A 16,205-nucleotide genomic window follows, 5' to 3' on the forward strand; every position below is an offset into this window, starting at 1 on the left:
ATAAACGTGCAATACTCCCGAAATAGAATTACCAAATCGTCACCAGCAAACACAATAAAGTACATAATTAAACATGTAAAAATAGTACATTAGGCCTTCACCCAGTGAGATAAAGGTGTTGACAAGCCGTCTGTTCCGAGCATGAGTCAAACGCGTGGTGCAAATATTTTATGTATTCCGATTAAGATTTTATTACAAGCATTTAGCTTTCTTATTAAATATTTTGTTCACTCATTATCAGCAGGCTAACTTTTTTGCGTGTTACGCGTAAAGGCGTAATGACTTGGATGTAGTATGTACTACTGACAGGATGACTGTGACTGGATGTGGCTCCCGAGCTCAGCAGATAAAAAGGTACTCTTTGCAGCAGCCCACCCAAGTTTTTATTTTTATTTGTTATAACCTCCTGAGGTCCACGTCAAATTTTGATTATTAGAATTTGAAACTTATGTCAATTAGTAAAAGTTGACATTTGATTTGACGTATGTCCTAAATTTAGGACGTTAGGCCTTACGAGGATAAGAGAGGTTAATTGCTCTCCTCTACCACTAAGTCTGACTGGCAGAGATCCCTTCAGGCATAAGTCTGCCTTTGTAGTTTTTTTTTGTAACAAAATACTTAGTGGCATCATCTTGAAAGTAAAAGTAAAATTTTATTGAATCAGTGCTGTTACCTTTCTTTATCGCATTCACTGCCACTTAACTGACCACAGGTGCCACCGACGCACATGTGCGTTCAAAATGTATGAATAATTATGACAGCGGCACTGGGCGAAGTTCCGAAAACGCATATGTGCGTCGGTGGCAGTGAATTCGTTATACCTACTCTAAATATAGATCAGATAAAATGCGAATATTTAAATAACCGGTAAATTATTCGGATATTTAACAAAAAAAAAACATCGGTATGATAAAAATCTATTTATTGTTCGTGGTTTTGATGTACAGTAACGAGTATACAATCTAAGTTTTCTGTTTATAAATTATACTTTATATTCAATAACAAGTTGTATATTTGGTGCTTATATGGCCGCTTGAAAAATCTTTGCTTATTTTTAATTTTAATATCATGGTTATGGCCTTGGATGAGATTTGGATTCTATATTTTAAGAGCACTTTCTCTTAAGGCCTGGTTTGTAGTATAAAATGTATATAATATATAGTTACAAAAATTGACAATTTGCAAAAATATGTTTTTTTCATATTAGTTTGTGTCCTAGTAGCATTGTCTTTAGCACAATTTCTGTACATTTGTATACAAAATTGGAAGCACTAAATACAATTGTAGAATGACATTACTGCCACAAAACTATACTTAAACACAGAATAAATTATGCATTCGTTTGATCAAACTTTACAAGCTTATTATAAAATATTTGGTATCTTACAACCATAATATTGTGACGAAAAAAATTATGTGCTAAATCCATTTTCATTCACAACTCATACGCTATCAACATCGCACTTCATTTCTTTATGTGATTTTAAATTTGTTCATTTACTCTTAAATATTTATAAACACGTAAAATAACAAAAGTAAACTTAATCTCTATTCAAATACTGTATACAATGATTTTCTTGTTACAATTGTAAATATAAAGTTAAGTGTATACTTACTTATATACAAAATACACAGCTTCTTGAATATCATCAAAAAATATCATCGTAATTTTAAATAAAATTTCTAGCCTCTACTGAATTTCAAAACCGTTTCTGCAAGTTTTATGCCAGAATAATAAACATCAGAATAAAAATACTTGTAGCCCTCTCTATCGTCTTAATTATGCATCAATCTTTATTACTTTCTGTTTTACTTACACGGTAATTTAGCCCGATGATATAAAATTAATAAAAATATTTAATTAAATTTATTTCTAGAGAAAAACACTTCTATCTTCACTAAAACATGTCTTTCACATAAACTTAGGCTAAAAATAGAACTATAATAATTTACATAGTCTTAAAACGTTTAAAATAATCCTCCTCACTTAACAATTTGATATTTATATTCCTTTGGAAGCATGGCATCGACTGTTAAACATTATCACAAAAACATAAAAATTACGTACATTGGACTATAACTACCGGTTTGGTAAGTCCCTTGTTCAAAGTTTAGTACACCTTTATTATTAACAGCCATGGTATAAATTATTACTTATAAACTTTAGCTCGCTGTGAGTATTTTTTTAAAACATTCTGCGTATATTTACTTAATTATTGCTATTTTGCTATATTTAAAACAGTAGTGTAGATTATGAACATGAAACTACCGTGAGACTCACTCATATTAAATGTTATTATAACGGATAACTCACTTCTTAAACCGAGTTTAGTGTCGACCGAGTGTTAGTGTTAACCGAGTGTCGTGCGAGCAGAGCGGTGGCGCGTAGTGTGCGTGTTGCGGCAGCCGCCGGTTCGCGTGCTCCTGAGAGGAAGGGCTACGAAATAGCCCGAAACATGTCGAGCTAAACTCGGTTTAAGACGTGAGTTATCCGTTATAATCACATTTAATAGTAGTGTAGATCTCAAAGGGGCTAGGATTTCAAAAATACAAAGAGTAAGAATTAGTTTGATTTCAATGTTAATAATTAATAAAACTCCAAGCAAACTTTATTTCAACAGAAATTAGTAGTTTCGTTATAGATATGATTATAAATAAACATATTGAACTGAAGTAAAACGATATCATGAAGTTGATAGTAAGTTAATTTGAAAACATAATCGGACCATGTCTGACGATTGTTATAGTACAGTCACCAGCATTAATATCTACCCCAGCGGAGCGTGCAAAAATATCTGACACGTCCTTCCGGCCCTAGAAATAGAGTCGTATCAGATATTTATGCACGCTTGTTGTGTCAGATATTGGTGCTGGTGACTGTACCACACAAAATAATGTTGTTTTTCCATTTCGGTGGCCTGACATGTCAGTTTTAATTCGACGAGCGCTATCTAAGCGTTCTAAGCTACTGGTAACTTTGGTGGTAAGTACTAGAGTAAAATTAAACATTAAAATAAATGGTGGGCAAAAAGACTAAATTTTGATTTAGTAAAAATGGTGCATCTAGCAAAAATATTTTTGAAAAATAACTTCACAATAATATCGTTATAATGTTTAAAGTTAAACTTTTAGAATACAGATTGCTTTCATTATATTCTTTAGTAACGCAAAAACAACAAATCCACTTATTTACAATACAAATATACATAACAATGGAAAATCAGGCAATAGCGAGTTATCATTTTATTACCCGATAAAAACAATGACTCTAAACTTCAATCAATCACACACCTTTCTCTACTTTGAGTATTACTAATAGAGTAATTTGATAGAAATGTTTTCGCCATTTTCACATAAAACATGAAGTGACGAGGCAGTTTTGAGAACGATAATCCGCCATAATTTCATTTAAAACCTTCGCCAAGGTATTTCACATAAAGCACACATTTTTTAACATTTCTTTTACGCACGATTACGTCTAACTTATGTAATAGTCGAGTAACATCGGAAGACCAGTATGAACACCTCTCTTCGTTGCTGTCGTTATTTGAAACATACTTCGCAGGTGGTAGGACCTTGTGCAAGGTCCGCCCGGATTGCTACCACCATCATGCTCGCTAATCCTGCCGTGAAGCAGCAGTGCTTGCACTGTTGTGTTTCGGCGTGGAGAGTAAGCCAGCCGGTGAATTTACTGGCACTTGAGGTATCCCCCCCCAGAGGCCGTGGTGGCCGAGTGGTTTGACCTATAGCCTCTCAAGCAGAGGATCGTGGGTTCAAATCCCGGCTCGCACCTCTGAGTTTTTCGGAATTCGTGTGCGAAATTACATTAGAAATTTACCACGAGATTTTCGGTGAAGGAAAACATCGTGAGGAAACCTGTACAAACCTCCGAAGCCATTCAATGGTGTGTGTGAAGTTCCCAATCCGCACTGGGCCCGCGTGGGAACTACGGCCCAAGCCCTCTCATTCAGAGAGGAGGCCTGTGCCCAGCTGTGGGACGTATATAGGCTGGGATGATGGGATGATGAGGTATCCCATCTTAGACCTCTAGGTTGGCAACGCATCTGCAATACCAAGGGTATTGCAGATGTTTATGGGCGGTGGTGATCTCTTACCATCAGGACAGTGACCCACTTGCTCGTTTGCCAACCAGTCGAATAAAAAAAAACTTATGAAAGAAAAGAAGATTTGATACTGCGTCTTATCCGAAACATTTACAAATAACGAGTAATAACACAGCACAAGAGCAGCCCGCCATTTTCTGTGTCTTACTTATGTCCACATTGAATAACAACGCTGTAAGTAAAAACATTTTTTTCGCTAGTGCTTATTTCTTAGCAACGATATTTCAACTAGTAGAAAGTCTACTGTGTCGTCGACAAACTAAACTTAAGGCCCGGCTACACGCAGCGACTTGCATGCGCAAACTGCTTGTGCAAAACTTGCGCAAAAACTTTATGCCTTCCAAAAGCCATTTGTGCGGTATACCGTTTGCCGAACTTTATGATACGGACCTATACTTGGTACAATTTACAAGCCCATCTCTGTCGTAATCCACTACAACTTATTTGTTATTTAAGAGTTTTGTTGCGCGTGTTTCTTCTTAGGCGGGGGCGTGGGCGGCGTGGGCCCACCGTTGGGCTGCCGCCGCATCATCGAGTTGTAGAGGAAGGAGCCCCGCGGCGTCCACACTGTGTCGTAGTTGTGTCGCGGCGGGAGCGGCTCGGGGTTGTTGTTGTTGTCGCTGTCTGCGAAACTGCGGTGGGACGACTTCTCTGGGAGGGGTGGCGGCTCTTCGTCTTCTTGGTTGGAGTCTGTTGTTCCTGCGATAGGAATTTGTTGTTAGATCTTTGTTGTGCGGAAAACGTACTATTAGAATGTTCTCGTCTTCTACGACTATCTATTAAAGTTCGAGTACTGCCTTTTAGCAACGTAACGTTTGGCAACCTGTTTCATTTCGCAACTTTTCATTTCGCAAGCTCTAAAACAGTAAATATTTTAGGATTTATTTCAGGGCCATCGTGTAGAACCCTTTAGGTTAGGTTAGGTTAGGTTAGTTTTATAAAAATCCTGAAATATTTACAGTTTCAGAAATATTAAACAGTTGGGAAATGAAAAGTTGCGAAATGAAACAGGTTCCCAAACGTTATTCGCCGAAACATTAGTAAACCATTTCAGTTACGTCAGCGGTGAAGAAGAAATTCGTGATGCTGCATCAGAGCAGCTTGCCGCAGCTTTACGAGATCAAAATCAAAGTCAAAATATCTTTATCTAATTAAGGCTATAACAAGCACTTATGAATGTCAAAAAATCTACCACCGGTTCGGAAAACCACTGTTGCGAAGAATCCGGCAAGAAACTCAACGCGGTATAACCTCCTAAAGCACCATATAAATATTTTGATAAAAGTTGACAAAGCAATTAGAATCTAATTGTTTTGAGAATAAAGTCAAACTGCCGTCAAACTGCCATGGTGTAAAACAATAGAAAAACAAAAGAATTTTTACTTTATTACATTGTCATAGATTCCTAATTCCCTTGAACTTATTGTGTACATTCTATTGCACATTGGGCCACACGAGGTTATTTTTTTAACATAATTACAATGTTAACGATGGTATGGTCAAGAGACCAAATCTTAAATACTCTATGCCTAATGTACGTGACCGAAATTCCGTGGAAGATTTTACGTTTTAACGTATTCAGCTTTAATGATATGCCATAAGCGCCGAAATTACATTTCGATTACTGGCAACACATTACGTTTTGGCGTTAACAGCCTCAGATCTTTAGTTAACGTCCAACTGAAGTTCATTTAAGCTAGGGCGTACAGCTCAGGTAGTGAGCGGAAGTGACACTATTTACCGGCCCGGATAATACCGACCCGATTTTTCGCGTACACGCCCATAGAAACTCTTGTCAGTTTGTCACCCGCCAGCGGTAGTGCTGCCTGGAATGCTGCTGCTTGTGGCAGGTGCGTGTGCATACAGCTGCTAGCGCTGGCTACCCTCAGTTTACGCTAATCTTTGTAGATACGACAAAACGTGACGTAATTTTGGCAAGTGTTGCTAGTATTTGCAACGGCATTGTAGGCGTAATCACGCCCAGATTCGGTCGCATCGTTCTGGCAAAGCATGCTTAGACCGGTCGGTGATTTAGATAAATTTGTAAAGACTAGAATAGAGATTCTCTCCAGGCAGATGTTATACTGGGGTATCGAAGTCTTAAGGGGGATAGAAGTTGTATTTATACATCCGAATTGAGAAATTTAAATAGCGCGATATAGAATGTAGGAGCGATCCTATATTTAATGTATTTATATTTGGTGCTAGGGCTGATACTAATTGATGTTGGCCCAAACTATGCAAAAGCTATGGGCGCTGGATAACCATACTTATAGATAAATACATACTCAAACACATATTAAACATTATAGACCCGAATTCGCACATTTTTTTACTTGGCGCGACTGTAAGCTCTACTGCCAAGGAAATAAGGGTGTATAGATAATTTTTAGCTCTACAACCTCTCATCTAATCCTGTGGCTAACTGTGATAAAAATGAAAGAACAACTAACCGTGTGTGTATTTTATGTATTGTGAATTGATTACACTAATTGTGAATGTACGTATGTTTGTCACGCTTTCACGCATGAAGTACTCGACCGATCATGATGAAATTCGGTATGGAGATTGATTGAGACAGTGAGGTCATAATAGTTTGTATACCGGGAACTACTGAACCGATTTTAAAAATTTCAACACCTTTTTTTATATACGATTTAAACCTCATCATTAAATATCCCAGATTACGTTTTTCTCAAGAAAGAGCGAAGTTCCCCCGGAATACAGGCGAAGTTATGGATAACAGTTAGTCAGTATAAAGGGGCACAATTAGCAACAAGAGAGGAAATGGTAATGCTGTTTTTTTCTAAGTGCATCGAGATTAAGAGTCAAAAATGTCATAAAATTTTTAATAAAACTAAAAAAAAAAAGTTTTTTTGACAAATAATATTTAGTAAAATGATGAAATCATACTTTTTTTATCTTCTGGTACTCAGTTCTACTATGTATTTTTATTATTCAATACTGACCCTATTTATCTTTATTAGTAAACAATATAGGTAATTCAAATGATATATGAGTTTTCTAACTGTACCTACGTATTTATATTAATGATAAAAACACAATATATCCAAAGACATAGGTATATAATCATTAAATAATAGGGTGCTTGACACCATTATGCTTTGATTCATTATCATTGTTTTATGGTGTCATCGACCCTATCGATTAATGAATAGTGATGTCAAATAGGATGTCTATTTTTAGGGCTGGTAGGACGTGTCAGATATTTTTGCACGCCCTGCTGTGGCAGATATTAATGCAGGCGACTGTATCTACAGATAGCGCGCGAGTTGAATGCAGAGCTCAGGAATGCGATAGTGTTGCGACCTTATTAGAATTAAAGATGACGAATTTATCGACATACAGAAGGATGTCGATAAATTTGTAAAAGAAATGTTATTTTATTTTTTAAACACAATTATGTATATAAACAGGACTAAGCACCTAACCTTTTATTTGTTTCATCCATCGTAGTCGCAACTTGGCTCAACACGATGGATGTAACTCGATTAAACCGTCGACAAAAAACAAAACGGAAACGAAGAACGAATGAATGACTTGGATCAGTCATCATTAAAAACAAAACAAAATATACGGGGTGCAACATGAGTTTTAATCGATCGATATGTGTGCGATAGCTATCAAGGACAGCACTACACTAAAGGCGACTGAGGCGAGGCGTGGGGATAGCGGGGGGAGAGGCTCCCGCTCTTCACCTCAGGCCCCGACTGCATTCAACTCGCGCGCTATCTGTACCAGCTGAATTCTTTGTGAGATCACAGTTTCAATCTAACTTGACGCTCCTTCCTTGAATCTACTTTTCTGTGAGCAATTCATTTCTGTGCGAGGTTTTTCTTGGGAAAATAGTGCGATGGTTTCATTATGCGAAATGACTCTTATACCAAGCGAATTTTATGCGAAGTAATTATTCTTCTAAAAAAGTTTATGCGAGTGTTATGCTGTACCCATAGGGACACTGAGAAGCGCAGACCGGACCACGTAGCCTCAGACACAATACATTTTAGCACACATTTTAAAAAGCAAAAACAGGACTTCACAACCACTAAGCATTAACACCTTAGAATGATTACCTTTCTCTTTCTTGCTTACTTCAATCATCGAATGATACCGACTGCTGTATCGCGGTCGGAACGAGCCTTAAAAAAGTTTAAAATGAATTGTGAAGTTTTGTTGTTGCTGTTTAACAAAATATGAAGTCAGGAGTACCGTTATCTTTACCACCGAGAGGTTTTTTTTTTAATTGTCTTGACTTATCGTTTCACGATGTAAACTACCCAATTACATCTCTGTGCGAACTTTGCACTCACCTAGGATAAAAAGTAGCTTCTATCAAATCGGACATAAGTATAGCTACCATTAGTGTAATTTGGTATCGATTTAGTACTTTCAATAATCACATCTTACGTGTAAATAAACCTATATCTTTAACATTGACCGCGTGAGCGAATCATCTCCGTTTTAAGTTGAGTAAAAAATCTTTTGTACGTCTGTCTGAATGTTATTCTGTATAGGTCGCAATTCTCAGCCGATTCTCATGAAATTTTGTGACCAGATTATATGGAATTTTTTTCTTGATTATTTTTAGGGAAATTCTCCAAAATGGCAGGAATTTCGATAAACTCACATAGCTACTAGTTTTACTATAAATCAATATAAATGTTAGTCTGTCTGTCTGTATACATATTTTCCTTACCTAAAGAATCTCTATTAGAATGTGGTGCAGAGGAAGTGAGCAAGCTGGCTCTCTGCGACAATCTCCTCTCTCGTTCTACCTCGGCGCGCAGCGGCCGCTCCGTCACGAGCTAGACAGAGACAAGCGTATGTCAGCAGTGTTAGTCTACAATAGCTGTAAGTACAGTTGGATACATAGACATAAATATGAATAGATAACGCAAGCGCTTTTTTATCGCTATTTATAGCAACTTGCTTGATCTGAGCGAGATAGCGAAGCAAAATATATAATAAAGCGTCTTTTTGCCTTGGTAGATGTTTGGTATCTACGATATGATATTACTGGTTGGTTTGAGCGGTCAGTGCAAAAGTGCGAGTTGTATCACTTTCACTATAACCAATGGCAAACCTGTCACACGGTATAGGATGAGCGTAGAAAAAGATGGTCAATGCAGTCGTGAGCGCCCGGGCGTTAGACGCTACAGTCGCAGCCGTCACATCAAAGCCATTTAAAATTGGTTATCGTTAAGCCTTTGCTGCTAGCTGTTAAACTCGAGATTTCTTCAGGCGCTACAAATGCACTTCTGACACCAGCATTGAGCGAAAGTAAAGAAAACGTTTACTTATATGACTTTCTGACACTGAATGCTGGAGTTAAGATTGGAGTTAGAATTTCTGTTGGATTATCAAACACGGCTCAATTTGTCAATATTGGCGGTGAAAAATATTTTAAAAGTAGCCAGTCTCATTAATCTGTCATCTCCCAGGATAACAGGATCAAAGGAATTTGGGCACAAATTTGTGCCTCTGGGAGAGGACAGGTTAAAGAACACGCAATATTCCAAGTGATAATAACAGATAAGTAATGTGACACGTATGGTTTTAAAAATCGAGATAACTGCGCTATCTATTGATATCTATGTCTATGCGAGAATCGCTTTATCGCTGTGCGTCTCTTACAAGTTAGCTAGAAAGAGACACAGTAGACGAGAAAAGATAGTGTAATATATTTTGGATTGATTAAAAGACATGGTCGTTGTTTTACATGTAAAGATTGTATGACTGCCCATTTTAATGCGAGTGTGATATATATAATATAAGTCCATTGTAAGTAATATGTTATATGAGAATAAATGTACAACAATTTTATAAATACAGGATGGAAACGATAAGTGATTTTACTCGATTATTTCTAAACTATACAAGATCTTAAAAAACCGGTTACTGATCCTGAAAGTGCTTCCCGAGCTCTATCAACCGATATCAATAATAGGTTTTAGAATAAACTGGATCTATCTGAAAATTCAATGTTTTTTCAGGACCAGTGACCAGTTTTTTCAGGTGAGATCACTTATTGTTACCCTGTATAATGAAACAAATGGCAACATTAATATATTTAGTGTTTTTTTAATAATTAATTTACAGTTAAATATATATACGTCATTTTAAAACGTAACATTTTTACTCGCGGGCATTAACTACATTAATATTTACTTATGTTTAGTCACCGTATTCACGACCAAATAATACTTAAATTCTTGTTTGAAAACTTCGTCATAATATATTTATTCTACCTTATCAGTCTATGTTGATGTTTGCCAACAGTATTTTTGGTGATTAGCTTCCGTTTCAACTATAATACAACACTCTGACAGCTAATGCATAATTCTAAACCAGTGAAATTAATAAAGACTTGAAATTAGGCCGGCACATGTATCGACATCTATGTACCCTACGGCACTAGACTGCCTGTCTAGAACAAAACGCGCGGCGCATCAATCATCAATATTACTTTGACACAACCCCTGTCACGGACGTCAATAAACTATAGTGAACTGTGCACAAAACTGCGCTGTGAACTAATTTTGTGCGCCGTTTTGATGTAAGAAACATGCAGTGTAGTACATAGATGTTATGTATCATACAGAGGTGCACTGTTTTTTTAACTCCCACGGGATAAGGTACTAGATTATTTTTTGGGTTCTGTACCCGTATGGTGCCTAACAAGACCCAACTAATCCTCCTTAGTATATCTTGCTATCTGTCACATGGATGAATCACAGCGTGTTTGTATATTACTGTGGGCTATACACAACAAGTAATATAATCTAAGTTTTATAAATTAAATAAAAGCAGAGTATTTTTTCGGTACGGCGATATGAAACCGTTCGTGCGCGAATCAAGACTCGCACTTGACGGGCTTTAATGTTACTAAGCGAACGAAAAATAAATAGAAAATGACGTCTACCTTTTGAACTAACCACGATATTTAACATGTCTATAAAGGTGTACATTTATTTACTTACAAGCTAATATGGAAGATCTCGACACACTGTTTGACCATGTCTTTATAAAACATCAACACATAATATAACGAATGACTGCCCGAATTGAAAAGCTAGTGCCGAAACTTGTAAAGGTGTTTGATAAAGAGATAAAAATGGATATAAAAGAACCTCCCAGATTTTCAAGTTGAATGTACAGTTGCTGAAGAAATTGTCTGAAACACCATAGCTAAAGAATTTAATACCGTAGTGTAGATTTTTTAAGTAAGAAAAAAAAGTTACATGAAAAATACGGAATTATTATAATCTCGTATTTTTCTTATAACTTTTTAAACGTCATCAGACAATAATTGTACATGTAGGTGTTTTAAAAAAAGAATAGAATCTGGTAACGTTTTGAACTTGTACAGATCTTGCTTTTTCCAAATGAGACAAATATATCAATAACTATTCGATTGAAGTACGTAAGTATTACCTATAATTGATTCCTAGTTGTTTCGCTAGGTATTACACCCGGGTCACAAAGAAAAGATAAAACCTGAAATTAAATTATGACCAAAACGATATAACAATGACATGTAGATATTATAAAGCAGAGTTTTACCAAAGTGTCTTTGGAAAACTAAGACACAACAAGGACGAACAATTTAGTAAAATTTCGTGTTATTTACAAATGCCAATGTTATTAAACAAGAAGCGTAGTAAAATTCGTGTACAAAAACAGTTTAGTTAGAAATTTTAAAGCTGAGTGTACATGCCGATTTGTATGTGTATGTAATGTACAAAAACGGCGGGTGGCCCGACGTTTGTTAATCCACGTACAGCTGGTTATATTCAAAATGTTCACTTACTAGGTTTTGAATTCGAGCAGCCGCCTGGAACTGTAAATTCTGTCCACAGAAATAATTGTTAGGCTTTAGTGTGTTGGCAAATAAATAAAAAAACGGACGCCACGCACACAACTGACGTCACACACCCACACGAGGACAAACAGGTCTGGTTATTTACATTGTAATAAATAAACTGACGGACACAATTATCAGGTTCTAAAGAAGGAATACAATGATTCTGTACAATGAGTAGCCAAAGGAAAACTTCACAGTTTGTCTGACAACGTGTCCCTTGCGCTTGCCCTTTGCATTTGATGCCAAGAAAAGACAATAAGACATTATCTACGGGATTAGACTATTTACTATTATTTAAAAAAATAGAAATATATATTTCGACGCACCTAGCGTTATCATCACCCGATATTTTGACCCGATATGTCGATGAATCTAACGTTATCAACACCTGATATTTCGAGTCGACACATATGTAGCATAATGACCACCTGATATTTCAAAGCACCTAGCGATATGATCACCCGATATTTTTACGCATCTAGCGTAATGATCACCCTATATTTCAATACACCTAGCGATATAATCACCCGGTATTTTTACGCATCTAGCGTAATGATCACCCGATATTTCAAAGCACCTAGCGATATGATCACCCGATATTTTTACGCATCTAGCGTAATGATCACCCGATATTTCAACGCATCAAGCGTTATGACAACAGATATTTCAATACACTAGCGATATAATCACCCGATATTTTTACGCATCTAGCGTAATGACCACCCGATATTTCAAAGCATCTAGCGATATGATCACCCGATATTTTTACGCATCAAGCGTAATGATCACCCGATATTTCAACGCATCAAGCGTTATGACCAACAGATATTTCAATACACCTAGCGATATAATCACCCGATATTTTTACGCATCTAGCGTAATGATCACCCGATATTTCAAAGCACCTAGCGATATGATCACCCGATATTTTTACGCATCTAGCTTAATGATCACCCGATATTTCGACGCATCAAGCGTTATGATGACCAGATATTTCGACGCTCTAAAATAATGATCACTCGACCATCATTCATCATCATTTCGACCATATTATGATCACAAACGGGTAGTACGAAGAAATTGCGGATAGATTAAGGTAAACGCTGTTTACATTCTACAAAAAATATGTCTAAATTAAGTAGATTATAGTTCAACCAACCAGTCACAAGTTCAAATCCCTCCTGTACCGTTTTGTTTAACTGGGACCAATTTTTATCATGAAACAGGATAACTGTGTCATCAGCAAATGTTATGATTTGGGCATTTCTTATTGTAAGACCACATAAATCATTAATATAGATCAAAAAGAGAAGGTCCTAAGACACTACCCTGCGGCACACCATATAAGATGTCCTCTTCACCGCTTAGGTGCTCGCCTACCCTAACTGACTGTTTCCTACCCTTCAAGTAATCAGCTAGCAATAGGAGTGGCAAACCACGTACTCCTACACCTTCTAACTTTCTAATTAGTATGGGAACAGAGACTGTATCGAAGGCTTTTTTTAAATCCAAAAATATACCGAGAGCTTTTTTTTTACTATCTAATTTTTCAATCAAGTAAGCTGTTAGGTGTTTTACAGCGTCAGTGGTAGATTTACCCTCCCTAAATCCATACTGATTAGGTGCCAGTATGTTATTTTTAGTTAAAAATTGTTTTAGTCTATTGTTTATTAGTTTTTCTAGTACTTTTGATAAAGCTGGCAATAGTGAGATTGGTCTATAATTCGATATACAGTCCCTGTCCCCAGACTTAAATATAGGTATAATAACAGACTTTTTCAAAGCATCCGGAAACTTGCCCTCCTGAAAACATAGGTTGCATATTTTAGTAATTGGATAAGTCAGTACATCAACGCCCATTTTTAAAAATATCGCGGATATCCCGTCCCATCCACAGGCGGCACTTTGATTTAAGGTTACATATTATTCGTTTCACTTCTATAATGTCCGTAGGGAGCATGACCATGGAACTTGAAGAACAATTCGAAATTTTCATAGTTTTAGCTCTTTGGTCTTCGGAAATTTGAGTTTTGTTGATAATTTCAGTGGCTAATTTTTTGCCTATATTTGTAAAATACTTGTTTACATAGTTTAAGGATTCTATAGGGTTTGTTTTCATGTTTAGTAGATGCGTTGAATTATCCGAATTGGCATCAAGATTGCAGATGTCCTTAATTAACGCCCATTGCATTTTCAAGTTATTAGCATTTTTTTTTATTTGAGATCTTTGATAGGCCCTTTTAAGTTTATTAAGAATGCTGTTACAAGTGTTACGATATCTACGATAAGTGATTTTTATTACATTGTTTTCAGGATTTTTTCTCAACCTTATGTGTAGATTATCCCTATTCTTCATGCATCTAATCAACCCTGGAGTGATCCACGGTTTAATATTATGCTTTCGGTGTGAAACCATTACATATTTAGTACATTTATTTAAGGAGTGGGTGACATGCGAAAGAAAAATATCAGTTGCACTGTTTACATCTGTGTCCATTAACAATCCTGTCCAGTTGACCAGCTCAAGATCTCTGATGGCAGCCGTATAATCAATTTTTTTAACTTTGCGTAAGTTTTTTGTCTGTGGCATGTGGTGGTTAGAGACTGAAATCATCACACAAGAGTGATCTGTAATTGTAGAGTGACATACAATAGTTGTTACTGGAAGTTTGGTTTTGATCAGACAATGATCAAGACAATTATTAAGTCTTGTAGGTAATATATGTGCTGGTAAAATTCCATTAAGCGCTAGCATATCTAGATACTCAGATGATCGTGCATCTTGATTTCCCTCCTTAATATCAATATTCATATCTCCCAAAATGATGATGTTTTTGAATAGTTTATGTTTAACCAAGACTTGATTCAGGCCCCTTAAGAAGATGTCTATATTTCTAAACGAAGGGGGTCGGTAGACAGAAATAATCGCATATTCTAGTCCTAGGGTGCTTATAAGACAGTTAGCTTCAAAATATTCAGTAGGTTCTGTAGTTTCTAACATTACATTGTTCTTTACATATATTACTATTCCGTCGTTCTGATTGATATTTAGAGTAGTAGCAAAAGACTTATAGTTTTGTAATTTAGGTAGCTTTAATTTACTGGATAACCAGCATTCTGTTAGTATGATAACCTCATAATTAATATCCAATCGCTCCAAGAGCACTTGTAGTTCATCAAAGTTTCTATTTAAGCTTCTAATGTTTAATGTAAATATTTTCAGGGTATTTTTAGATTGTATGAAGACACTTTTGCATTGCTCGGGAACATTCAGAGCCATTGAATTTCCGATATTGACGCTTTTGTCAATATCGTTAGAAATTATTTCTATATCAGACATAACCCTCTGTATTATTAAGGATATTTTGAATGTTATGAGTATTTGACAATGGCACCAGTATCCAGAGCATCATGCAGTTCATAATTAAATAGCTTGTTGTGAGTGTGTAAAAGGTATGTAATGTAGTGTATAATGTTGTGTGTAATGTTGTGTCTAATTTTGTGTACCTATGGATAGTGTTTTCTCTTTTAGTGTGTGCATCTACCAAGTAAGCAATAATAATAATAATAATAATAAGTGGAAACATTAATTTATACCACCAGTAGCCAACGAAAAGTCACAATGCAGCCGTGGGTGTTCCCTTCATAGCTTCCACTTGTTGAATGGATTTTATTTCGATGACGGGGGTACCATCTGCAAGTTTCACAAAGACGCGTCCCATCGATGTCCAGCAGTGTTTGTATCCATGCCCCTTACGCAGGCTACGCGCAAGAAAATGCAGTTTTCTACCTGCTGGTGTAAGCGATTCTCCAATGAATAATGGGCGTTTTTCTCCTGGCATGTCAAGGCATTCTGTATTCAATTTGTTGTCTTTGTGAGCCACATTGTACATTTTTAGGGCTTTCAAAACTGCCGAGCTGGTTCGAGTATTCGGGTAATCCACAATAATAACTTTATTTTGACTTGCTTTGATTCGCTTGACCTGTTTAATCTGTTCGGTAGGGACCGAAATATCCAAAGTATTATGTATCTTGTCTAGGACTTCGAATAAGTTTTCGTTCTCGGTTTCTGGCACGTTTCTAATTTCTAATGTAGTAGCTCGCTGATTTCTTTGCATCTCCTCGACTTGTTCTTCGAGCGTGTTGATTTTCAGAAGAGCATCATTGTGGCTCACTGCCAGGCTGTCATATTTTTT

At 36.4% G+C, this 16,205-nt stretch overlaps 1 protein-coding gene across 1 annotated transcript; it reads right to left on the reverse strand.

Annotated features, from left to right (window-relative positions):
• Positions 1-905: 905 nt before the first annotated feature.
• Positions 906-13,622, reverse strand: LOC141442520 (uncharacterized). The gene is made up of 4 exons (XM_074107542.1): positions 13,608-13,622; positions 11,956-12,066; positions 8,842-8,950; positions 906-4,823 (listed from the first exon to the last, which is right to left on the reverse strand). The coding sequence occupies exons 1-4, from the start codon at positions 13,620-13,622 to the stop codon at positions 4,576-4,578; spliced, it is 483 nt and encodes a 160-aa protein (XP_073963643.1). The 3' UTR covers positions 906-4,575.
• Between the last annotated feature and the right edge of the window lie 2,583 nt (positions 13,623-16,205).

The sequence above is a fragment of the Choristoneura fumiferana genome, chromosome 25 (genome assembly GCF_025370935.1).
Source record: "Choristoneura fumiferana chromosome 25, NRCan_CFum_1, whole genome shotgun sequence".
NCBI classification, from domain to species: domain Eukaryota; kingdom Metazoa; phylum Arthropoda; class Insecta; order Lepidoptera; family Tortricidae; genus Choristoneura; species Choristoneura fumiferana.